Source organism: Lepidochelys olivacea (genome assembly GCF_965140295.1).
Source record: "Lepidochelys olivacea isolate rLepOli2 genome assembly, chromosome: 7".
Classification (NCBI taxonomy): domain Eukaryota; kingdom Metazoa; phylum Chordata; order Testudines; family Cheloniidae; genus Lepidochelys; species Lepidochelys olivacea.
Genome location: NC_140417.1, coordinates 24,471,329 through 24,483,798, shown reverse-complemented (window position 1 = coordinate 24,483,798; position 12,470 = coordinate 24,471,329). Strand labels below are relative to the sequence as shown.

The following is a 12,470-nucleotide window of genomic DNA, read 5'->3' as shown; positions in this document are numbered from 1 at the left end:
TGAATGTATGTAAAACTTTTCCCTGTTTGGACAGTTTTTACTGTCTGAATTAGACTGAGTTTCAGAAAATCCTTCTTGCACACTTAGGTAACTGTGCATTATACTTGTGGGTTGTGCAGAGCTTGCTTGGACAATGAGGAGGTAGGACTTGGGTCTAGTTTCAGGAGCAGTATTTAGTACTGTACCTGTAAGCAGTCAGAACGGTAAAGATTGCAGCTTTCTTTTTAGCTCCACAGAAGCAGCAGCCCTACTATAGTCTAGAGGAAGGATTTCCGAGAATGCCTTGGGAAAGCTGACAGGCTGTGGCTTCTCCTCTCTTAATTGATGCATGGCTCTACATTAGTAAACAGCTCTGATTAGGAAAGTGGGTTGTGAGGAAGAGCCCTGGGACTGAGGAAGGAAATTGATGTTCAGAGGAAGAAGTGTGGAGTTTGCCTTCTGTGCCTATAGAAATATTTCTCTACCCCATTCCCTTTCTAAGGCTCACTGCGGTAGCACTTAGGCATGGATAGGAGATTCTTCCTTAGTCCCCAGCCACAGCACAGCAAACCGTGCAATCAGCTTTTAATAAAACATTGCTCTGTATAAACCCAGAGCTTGGCTATGGAAGAGGCCACAACATATTTGAGAGAACTGGGAAGCCCAGTCAGGAGTACAGGAGTCTGCTGGCTTTCCCAGTGCATTGTTGCTCTCCATGGTATGCTCTGTGAACGTGATTTCACAGGATGAATGACTGTATGGAGAGCGGAACAGTTACTCATTGGACTTTAGTACCTAAGACGCTTGGTGCCAGGATTCCTCTCTCCGTTCTTTTAGGTTTCTTTTGATCTCTCTGACCAGTTTGTTGGCTGGTATTTGGAGTGATATCAGGTGACGCTTAGCCTCAGGGCTCCTCTCAGGTTGAGGGTGGGCTTCAGGATCAAGCAGACCACTGCCTTGAAAAGAGTCTTGACGGTGCAATTTCTGCTTTGTGCACTCAAAGCCTTCTGATTAAAAATCCATTCTCTCGGCGTGAAACCTGACAATTTATAGCAGCCCTTCAAGATCCTTTTCATTAATTATCAGAGATGCTGAAAAATTGGTTTAGATTTTAATAGGTCCTGATAGATCTTGAGGAGCTGAAACTCCTTTTCAGTTCTGCACTAGGCACTTCACTATGATTACTCCCTAAGTAAACAGGGGTGTTGCAAGCTATAGGTCTCCTAGGAGCACTGTATCTGCCCCCGGCGTCATGAAAGCTCTGCATCCCTGTAAGAAGCACAGGCATTCAGAGTGAATCAGGCCTGGTTTTGGTGGGGCCAAAATAGGATCTTACACCCTAGGCTCTCCATTTGTCTTGTCACAACAGTCAAACTGCGGATGAGATGCACAGTATTTCAGATGTGAGCTATTGCTGCCCTGTACCCTTTGTTAGCATCAGTAGTACAGTAATTAGAAGCTGATCCCATCACAAAGATGAGTTTTTAAAAAAATCTGTACAGTTTTTAAAAGCTGGTATTGGGGCTAGATCAACTTGTACACTGGAAAGATCTGTACCATATCTGATACTGGGTTGAAACTTTGGGCTGCCTAGCGCTTCTGCTCACTCACCTGCATTGGTCACAGCACGTGTGGACTTGCAAGCTTCCTGCTTGGCTTCAATCTTGAACTGAGTACTCAATTGTGGTTTTGCCTTATTGGAAGGATTCCTGTCTTTCTAGGAACACCGAGTGCCATTGCGGCTGCTGTTGCTGAAGTGCTTTGGAGCAATGTGCAACTTGGACGCTGCTATTATCTCCACTCTCGTTAACTCTGTCCTTCCAATGGAGCTGGCTCGTGACATGCAGACTCATACACAAGGTGAGCCGTGGTTATGGACTGCTCCTAGATGTGACTCCCTAGGGGCATGGGTTTCCATTAGAAAGGTTACATGCTGTTGGGGAATTTTAAATTTTGGAGTTCTAGCCCATCCTGAGCTTCTAGTTCAATGTGCCCTAAGCATTCTAAGGGAGACATACACATATTTTAAAATAAGTATCAAATTGATGAAACCTTATAAAAACTAGCTTTGGTTTTAATCCTTTGATTTAGGGCTAAATAAATAATAAATACCTTCTATATTATAGCACCCCACATTCTTGCTGTTGAATATACAGTTACGCAGGAAGTGGCATAAATTAATACCATTTCAGCTTATTATTTATTTCTGTCAAGTGTTGCTTTAAGAGTCTTTCAGCTTTGTTTGTTTCGTGCTGTTAATGGAGGATGCATACAGATCCTTGAGGAAGAAATCTGGCCTCTTTCATGCAGGCTTTGTCTCTGTACACCACCCTTTTCACCCCATTGCTAAGTGTACATCCGTTGCTGATGACTGGAGAGATGTTACTGGTTAAAATGGAATAACCCTCCTTGCGATTAGTCTTGTTGGTCATTGCCAATGACTAATGGATGGTGATATTGAGGCTTCCGGTTAGTGCAGAGTGTGTAGACGTAGCTCCTTTCACTGGTCTTCTCTCCTTCTGTTAGTCCTTCATTAGGGTCAGGAGTTACTCTGCCAGGGGTTTAAACACGTGAGATTCCAAGAAGCTAAAGATGGGATAAATCCCATCAACCATTCCACCAACACTAGGTGTCAAGGCAGGATTGTTCCTGACACTATACCTCCTGGCCACTTGTCCAGTCAAGTTTTCAGAGCAAGCAGTGGAGCGTCTACCCTTTCCGACACATCTCATCAGTGTGACAGTTCACTTTACTAAGTGTAACTCTTCCTTTCTTTAGTTTATCCCATCACTGTGGGTGTGTAAGCGTGTGCACTATTGTAAACCATTCTTCTGCAGTTGCTCTCTTTTGCGTTCTTAAGAGAAAAGTGCCTGATAGCTGTGCAGTGCAGATGCCCTCTTTTTTTGTAGGCCTGCAACTGTGAGGATTTCTTCAACTTCCTTGGCCTTTTAAGATGAGATTTCCCTCCCCAGTGAGTGGTCTGGGCCTGCTGCTAAGGGGATAATAGCAACGCTCTTACCTGCCAATCTGGAATGGAAGGTGGTGGTCTCCCCCTTTCAGATGCACTGGTGAAAATAGGAATGAGGATGTGGAAACCTTGAACCTGTCCCTCAGAGGAATGCGTGCAGGAGGTGGTGTATGAGTGAGTGCCATACAGAGCACATTCTGGATGCATGCTGTGTGCCTGGCTCCCGGGTAAAGGACCGATATAGAAGCTGACGCTTCATTAAGATTAACAGAAAACCTGCTTCACTGGGGTCATCGGCACCATTGCCCTGGGAACACACATACTCTCCCTCCCTCTGAAGTCAGCTGGATTCGGATTCCTCGTATAGCCTGAGCATAGCTGAGAACTGGTTGCAAATGAAAGCATCCTGCAATGACAGGAATGGGCTGGCTCTGGTGTGTAGGGCTCTCACTATAGGTTGTTTCAAATGCACTGGATTCAATATTCTTCGAGGTGCGCTCCTAATCTATTAAAGCTGGTTTATTCTGCTGACTTTCTCATCTACTACCTGAAACTAGACAGCTGAAAACAACCCCTCCTTACCAGGGGCTGGCAGGGCGAGAGGGGGTGGGAGAGGTGAAGCTAATGTGTCAATATGTACAGCTTAATTAAGGGAATGGGTGGTGCTTCTATGTGAAACACAAATAAAACTGTTTAACAAGCCCCTCTAGGCTGCTGCTGCCTCTTAGAAAAACCAAAGAATAAACCTTACAGCTGGAAACTCCCCTGAGAGCTTGTTCACTTTCCCAAGCTGAGCGTGGTTCTCTTTTGCCTCGTGTTACATGATGCCCGTGCTCAGTGCAACCCTCAGTGCAGGACGTGAGGACACTGTCACAGTCTGCCCGCCTCTCCCCTGTGTGAACTGTCAGATGCAACCCAGAGAAGGAAAGCATTAATTAAAGCTGTGTGGAAATGGAGCAATGAACTGTGTCCTCCTTTGTATCAGATGTAACTCTAAAAACCCTACTGAGCTGGGAGGGAATAACGGGAATGTCGGTCCTTATCCTTATGGAAATGAAAAGGAGCCCTGAAAGGAAGAGGATCAGGCAGCTTCCAAAGTCTGTCTGTAGCTTAGACGTGTCTAGCTCCGTGGTGTGGAGCGGTGGGCTGACAGCTGAACTAGGGCATGGTGTGCAGGTAAAACCAGGGACAGAAGGGTGACTTATTTCTCACCCTCACTCCTGAAGGCACTACACAACGTAGTCTCACTCTACATGTACGAGAACTCCGCCGCTGCCAAGGATTCTGCCTTTCCAGCTGTCAGGCTGATTCTCTCCTGACTCCTTTCTATTTGATGTACATACTCTCTTCAGAAACCTGCCCTGTCTCTTCCTGTTGGTTTCGGTGGAAAAGCTCCATTTAGCTAGGTTTCTATAATGCAAGAGGGAGCATTAGGAGGTTGTAATAAATACAGGTCAAAAATAGACTCTGGTCTGACCCAAATGGCAGATTTTCAAACCTCTCCCTCCATAGGATTTAAATAATGAATTAAGGGCAACTCAGCACTTAACCAGCTGCTGATACTGCTTAAACAGAATAGTCTGTACTGAACAGGTCCTATCTGTAATAGGTTGTGTGGCCTTTACTGTTACGCCATTTTTCCTTCACTTTTTTCTCTTCTCTTTTAACCGGGGTTCTGAGGGCAGTGGGGGCTTGATGATTGGTTTACTTTAAAATGTTTTTAAAAGTTCCATCCATGTGGTTCCCAGACTCATCAAGCAACTGCCCGTTTAAGCAGATCTAATTGACCTGATCAGCAGCTGGATACTCTGCTGATGGACACTATAGAAATGGTAGTACACCCAGGTTAAGATCTCAGCCATACTACTACTTCCCGTCCCTTGGATGTAAGGCCACTCTTGCCAGACCTTATGGAATTTCAGCGTAGGCTAGGGTGCACACAAATGAGTGGGAATGTAAAGGGTAGTTGAGATGTAAAGGGTAGTTGCCTGAGGCCAACCACAGAGCTTCAACACTAATGACAGGAGTAGGAGACCAGAGAGCCAGTTACCAGCACCTGGCATATCAGTGAAGTGGTTAATTTTCTTACTGTAGACTTCGGTAATTCTGCTATCTCCGGATTCTCTGGGACTAAGGAGGAAGAGCAATTAACTCTGAAAAGCTGTGACATTTTGTAATGAGAAGCAGTAGCAATGCCGGTCAGTACCTTAATTGTAAACAGCCTTTTATGCTTTCCAGCACTCAGGTCTCAGGTTGCTATTCCACTATACCTCACCTTAGCAAGCCAGAAAGCTATCTCTGATCTTCCTTTTCTTTTCTGAGACCACTATTAGATCAGCCTGTCTTCAGTGAAGGGTGTGGAGAACATGGAAGGCTTATGCATTATTCTTAGGAAATGTTATTTTTTGTGACTCAGTTTAATCTTGTGCTGCTTGTTACCTGGTCTCAAAGGGTTAAAGTCTGTCTAGAGAGATTCTCTGGAAGCAGGGAATAGGCAGTCAGAGGGTTAGTGTGTGTGTCATGTAGCCATGTTTGGGATTGGTAATTGGGCTACCAGGAACTGTCGGCAAGTGAATGGAGCTGCCATGAAGATACAATGGAGCCTGACAACCAGACCATAGGAGTTGGTCCTCGCTCACCTTGTCTCAACCAAACCACTAACTTTTTGGGATGTGGATGGGAGATGACTTATCTGACCATAGTCCCTCCCCTGCCTAAGCTTGGAGAAGGAGCAGTACCCATGAAAACAGGCCAGGTGACTGGGACTTGAGGCAAAGACACAGTTGTTAAGGGGCTTCTGTTAGTAATGTGCCCTTCACAGTGCGGGAGCCTTCTCTAATCTGGGTCTCCTGAGCTCCACTGTGGGGCAGGCAGTAAGGAAGATGCTGTCTGACAGAAGCAAAGCTGCCAGCATGCAGGAAGTCTCCCAGTCCAATATTAAGTGAGGCCTACCTACCTAAGCAAGGGAAAGCGAGACAGGTAAGATTCCTGTGTATGGACTCTTATTTTAATCCATTTCTCTGAGCACCGAGATAAGGAGTCATTGAGAGAAAAGCATCCTGAAGCCGGGGATCCAGTCTCAGAGTAGAAGGGCCACAGGGCTCCCCTTGAGCGAAATGGAGGCCCAGAGCCTATCTTGGAGTATGTTTACACTGCAGTCTCGGCATCTGTGCCACTCAAGTGTAGATGCTTCCTGCATTGACACAGAGTGTTTGCATCAATGTATATAATGCACCTCTCAAAGAGGTGTTAGTTTCTTCCATCAGCCTAGCTACATCTACACCATGAGTGATGTCAATCTAGATACATCACACAGGACAGGACATTTTACACAGCCCTGTGCAACATAGCTTGGTGAGTCTAATTCTTAAGAGTAGACTAAGCCTAAGAGGAGTGCACTGATGAGAGACTGTGGAATGGTCAGAGACATAGCGTGCCCTATGGATCCTTGGCAGGGGGCTGCTTGTTATCAAAACTTGTTCAGTTCATCCCCTTAAATTTGGGGCTTTCTCTGAGATGGCGACTGTGTATTTACAACTAGCTTGTTCTGCTGGGTTTGAGCTGCTCCCATTCAGGAAATTAAGGGCCTGACATCTAAAATGTAAAATTAGTTTAGTAGCTGGGATGTTTGTGTGGAAGATTGGAGGCCTGTGCCTTTAGAGCAGCTTGAGATGTAAAGCCATGTGACTGGAGTGCATTAAACATATCCCTTTCCACCCCTCTCTTCTCATACCTAAAATGCTTTTTTTATTTGGAAGCTGTTTATAAAATGCTTGTTCTTGCTGCTGCTGCCAAATCCAAATGATCTAAAATTAACCATTTCCTAGCACTCCAAAGCTGTTGATTCAGAGTCCTGGAGCCTTTCCTGCTCCCCCATCTATTCCAAAGTAGGTCCTCTTGACATTTTCTTGTGGTCTCTTCATCATAACAGAGCTGATGTTGTGGGTTAATTTGCATATTCCTGCTGCTCTTCGTCATTCCGTTTTCTGTCAAACACACTATACAGTCCCTCATCACAAAGACTGGTAGCAGGCATTGGAGAGTGGGTTTTAGTGGAACTACTGCTTGTAAAAAGTGTTTGACTCTCAAACTTGGAGACTGATGCCCTATGCTTACAGGTACGATGCAAGCAACAGCAGTGTAGGCTTCTTCCACACTTCACTGCTAATATGCCTAAATCTTGCCCTGGAGGAACCACCTCTGGCATAAGAAGGGAAGGCAGTCTCTGTTGTCAGTTCATTCCTAGTCTCTCTACTGAAACAGTCAGATGGCCAGCTGTCAATTGCAGTGGTGTGTTTTTGTTTTTTAACGTTGATACTTTGCCTGTTAGAAACTGGATTGAGAACCCATTGCCTCACTTTAAATGGGGGCCCACTGAACAGTCCATCATGTGGTGGTAGCTTTTAGTCATTGACCACTTGGGCTAGATTAGAATCAGTAATTTAAGTGAAAGTCTCTCTCATTATTAATACCTTGAGCCCAACCTGTGCCCCATCCAGGCTCCTGTGGTGTTAATATGCAGTGATAACCTGGTAGTTTTCTACTCAGTGAATGAGGAGTCAGTCTCCCCTTGTTACACAGGTACCTTGGTTTGGAGTCTATCTTTCAAGGAGATGATTGGGCAAAATTTAAATTCTTGCGTCCATTTCCCTGGAGCTAAGTAAATTCCACACAAGCTGCCTCTGAGAGATGGGGTCATGGAATTTACTGTGTCTCTAACTCACAGGCTGCCCATACCAGCCAAGCAGTCTGTGTAATGGAAAGAACAGATGTCGCGAATTTGGTGGCCAAATGGTCCAGTGGCAGGAAGTTGAAGCTAGACAAATTCAGACTGGGTGTTTTTCTAAAAGATCTGGTCTAGGAATTATTTTGGCGAAGTTCTCTGGCCTGTGTTATAGCGGAGGTCAGACTAAGATAATCACAATGTTTCCTTCTGGCCTTGGGGAATGAGGGTTGAGCCTAATGCGGTGCCCTCTGCCCTCCTCTGTGCTTAGACTCTGACGTTATGCATTTCAAAAGGGGAGTATTGAAAAATGCTTTAAGCTTGGAGCAGCACAATACATATTGGATTAATACAGCAAGGACTCAGTTCATTATGCTTAAACAATATTCTTTAAATTACATTGGCTTATCAGTCATACACAATGAGTAAGGCTGAGAGTCTCTCACGGAAATCACAGATTCCATCCTTGACTTTCCGTGACTTCTGCAGCAGCTGGTGCTGGCCCAGGAGCTGCAGGGACATGGAGCCGGGTAGGGAGCCATGCCAACTCCGTCCCCAGTACCAGCGGGGGTCCTGGGCTGGCCCTCCCTCCCTCAGTACCAGCGGGGGTCTGTGCCACAGCCTGGCCCCTATATCAGCAGGGGTCCCAGGCCGTGCACCATGGCATAGCCCCCCTCTCCTCCAGCACCAGAAGGGGTCCTGGGTCACCTTGATCCCCCCCCCCAGTACCCGGACTGCTGCCAGATTGCCCCCCCTCCAAGCGCTCCCCCCTCACCCAAGTTTTAGTCACGGTATGTATTTTTAGTAAAAGTCACGGACAGGTCACAGGCCTGTGAATTTTTGTTTACTGTCCGTGACTTTTACTAAAAATACCCGTGACTAAAACATAGCCTTAACAATGAGTATGACACATTGCATTTCTTTCTGCCTGAACTGGAAATGCTTGGAGCTGGAGCTCTGATTGTTTGCTATAGCAGGATGCTCGCCTCCAGTTCAAGGTTACTCCTGGTTTGCTGCCATCTAAAAATAAACTTTCTCTTGCATCCATCACTAATTCATAAAGTTTGTCTCCAGGCGGATGTTTTTGTGCTATATTCAGTACTAGGGCAGTGCTGCAGCATGCTCAAACAGGCTGCAGCATTCAGCCTCTCCCCGCCCTCCATCTGTGCAGTTAAGGTAGACTGGCCATCTCTTCCTTTGGAGCCCCTTGGCATCGCTCATTAACTGGCCAGAGGGGTCACTGTTCCCAGGGGCTTTGTGGCTCCCAGTGCTGCTAACCTAGAAATTCAATCTGGTTCACTTAGAATGGAAGCGTCCAGCTCCGACAGCATCTGACTTGTGCATATCCTTGCTGAGCTCCATGTGAGTGGAGCATCATAATCCTGTTTGACAAGCATTCAGCTTTCTTTGTAGAATGGGGTCATCCTATAGCTCTTCTGGTGGAATCTGGCTTCCCTACAGCGGAATCTGTCTTCACTATTGGGCAACTACAAAGCAACACAGTGGTGGAGACCGGTGGAGCAGGGACTGAAACATTTTCATTTTCTCCTGTTGGGCTTCTGCTCTGCAGCTCCCCAGGATATGGCTACGCCGTGTTTTAAAACCCTGTATCACTGAGTCTCCGAGTCGGGGCCTGCAGACTCGGGCTCGTGCTAAAAACATCAGTACAGTGTAGATGTTGTGGCTCAAGCTGGAGCTCATGCCCTGAAGTCCAGGGAGCAGGGCTGGGCTTCAGAGCTGCAACTCAAACCCCAATGCCTACACTGCTATTTTTAGTGGTATAGTGTGAGCTCTGCAAGCCTGAGTCAGTAGACCTGGACTCTGAGACTCATTCTCTGTATCCCCTCCCTCCCTAACCTTCACCTGATGTCTTTAAACTGCAGCTGCATTCTACCCGTATAAGTCTTTTGATCCATGCAGCACTGTAGTATGTAGGCATCAGAGAAACACATCTGGAAAAGCTCCCATTCTGCCTAAAGGAGATTTTCTTGCTGCACCCGCCCTGGCTTACATGGCAGGAAGCAGAGGCTGCTTTTAGCTGGGGCAGCTGTACAGAGTTGTGTCTGGATCCTTTGTTGCTGTGTGTTATGCATGCCAGGTGTACCTCATCACGTGTCTGTTGCCTGTGCTGCGAGAAACCCCTGTGTGTGCTGATGATGCATTCACTTCAAGGGGAAGTTCAGTTAAACAGCAGCTCATTGTAAAGCAGGAGGACTCCAGCCACAGAGAAAGTGAGTGGTGAGAAGTGATAATATGGGCCTGTATTCTTGCCCCGGCAGACCTGCAGGGTGTTTTGTTCCCTATCCTCCAAAGATAGATTTGGAGGGCTTTACAAATATCCACGTACCATTTTGGAGCTAAACACTAAAGTTCCTGTCACAGAGAACTAACTGCAAACAGTACCTTGAATGAAATGACCTTGAATCGTGAAGTGACTTAAGCTTATTTTGGCTCTAGGAATTTGAGAATAGCAGCTCCTCCATTGTCTGATATATTGCAGAGTATCTAATCCCTTTTGTGGATGATAGGGGCCAGAGCAATCCATGCCAACCCTCAAGCAACTGGGGACTGTAACGCTGGCTGCAGGAGTTCCACAGGATCCTGCATGACTTGTTACAGAGGAACACTTGAGGCTCAAGCCCTCTGCATGGATCCAGGATGCCTTTGATGAGGAAGCACTTTACCTTGGGGTTGATGCAAGCACGTTGGCTGCTGTCCAGGTCTTCTGACAGATGCTTTGGTTTTATTGCTCCCGGACAGTCATTTTCCTGTGATGCCGCTGGCTTGCAGATCTATCAACATGTTGTTAGAAGGGCTTATAATAAGACACATTGAGGCAGAATTAACCAGAACAATTCTAAGGAAAACAGGTGGATAATCTCCTCTGTAATCATGACCATCCCTTGTTGCAGTTCAATATACATACAACTCTACTGTCAAATCTTTTCACTTGAGCGTTGGAGACAATCCTCACCACTGCTTAATTTGTGCCAGGGCTGAGCCCTGGCACCTCTAGCAGCTCATAGCCCTGGCACTTCTGTGTCAGTTATTATGTGTCAGTTTTTAAGTTGAAAAAAATTGCTTGAGCCATGGCACCTCTTTCATTATGAAGTAAGCACTGATCCTCACCTACCCTGCCCAACTTTTCCATTGCTGCATTTTGAGGTGGGGTAGAGTAGGGTTTATGAAGACCTTCAAGCTTCAAAATGTTTCAGCAAAGGACTCTTTCAAAATCCCACAGCGAGTTTGAGAAATCTGTGGCAGGAATTCACTAGCATGCCTTACTGCCCCTTGTAACCACTTGAGCTGTGTGCGTGCTGTCTGATGTCAATAGAGCCCCTCAGCTGAATTACAGCCTTGTATTCTTTCAAAAGAATTTGTATTAATGCTATTTTTTTCCCATCTGGCCATTGGTACAATCCTAAAAAAATAGTCATGATTGATTATTGCCTCAGTTCTTCGACACATGGCTGGCATTGTAGAGGGTACAGTGAGTGTCCAGTATCTTGAAGGGGACTAGGCAGGGTTGGAATGCCCCAAAACATCAGCCTGTCGTTCAAATATAGGTGTGAGGTCTTTTTTAGGAGTGGTGGGTGAAATTCTGTGGCCTGCATTGTGCAGGAGGTCAGACTAGATGATCATAATGGTCCCTTCTGGCCTAAATATCTATGAATCTATGAAACATACTGATAATAAACCATGTACTTGTATCCGTATTGAGTGATTACACTGCTCTCAAGTCAGCGTTTATTCATGTTCTAGCATTGCCTTTAAAGCTCAAGCACAAACCAGAGCCTTAGTAGGAACATAGGAAGAGTCCAGCATACTGCCTCTGACAGTGGGCCCCACCAAATACTGCAGAGGCGGATGTAAGACCATTACACCTGGACAGTTATGACAGGAAATTTCTTCCCAACTCCAGGTAGTGAAGATAGGCGACTGGTGCCTTCCCATACTGGGTGGGTACCAGCTAAAGGGAAGGACACGTGACCACCCCACGTCTCCCCTGCACAGTGATCCCTCCTGCCCTGTGCCCAGCCCAGGGCCGCAGCGCTCTCCCTGTCCTACGTTCCCTTGGGGGGGGGGGATCTCTATCCTTCTCTCCCTGTATCTCCCCTTCCCTTTCCTCCCCCCCTTTCCCCCCCGCACGTTCAGCTGCTGTCCCTGGCAGGTGGGCGGGGAGTGGGATGGAGCTGCTTCTGCCTGAAAGAGCCTGGCTGGGAGGTGTATGGGGGTGTGTGCGCGCGAGCGAGCGAACCTCCCAGCCAGGCTCTTTCAGGCAGAAGCAGCTCCATCCCACTCCCCACCCACCTGCCAGGGACAGGGAGAGCAGCCGAACGTGCAGGGGGAGAGGCACGGGGAGAGGACAGAGAACTTCTCCCTCTCCACTCCCCGCTGGTCAGTCTGGGGAGTCAATTGACCCCCCACGACCCCATATTCTCCCTATGCATCGCCTCTAATTGCACGTTCCCATTATCCATACAAATGTCCAGTCCTTTTTTTAAAATTAAACTAAGCTGTGGCCTCAGTTATACCTCGTAGCAGACAGTTTCACAGATTCATTCTGAATTGTGTTTTTCAAAATGTCATTGAGTGTCCCTCATTTTTGTATTATGAGTCGAACTAGGAATGCCCAGTTTACCTTCTCAGCCATTCAATCTGTTGACCTCTATCAGGTAATCTCTTAATCTTAATAATGCTGTAATATTTTTGGTTAAGCATCATTGACCTAGACACAGTCTCTCTGCCCAAGGAGTTTACAATCTGAAAAGTTCTGGACAAGCAGCTTGTGTGTGATGG

General features: G+C 46.5%; 1 protein-coding gene across 2 annotated transcripts in view; it reads left to right on the top strand.

Annotated features, from left to right (window-relative positions):
• Positions 1–12,470, top strand: part of NCKIPSD (NCK interacting protein with SH3 domain) — a 101,200-nt gene that overhangs the window by 77,765 nt on the left and 10,965 nt on the right. For both annotated transcript variants that reach the window (XM_084633052.1, XM_084633051.1), the window contains exon 8: positions 1,701–1,839. In XM_084633052.1, the coding sequence (XP_084489178.1) occupies positions 1,701–1,839 (139 nt within the window). The remainder of the gene's footprint in view (positions 1–1,700; positions 1,840–12,470) is intronic.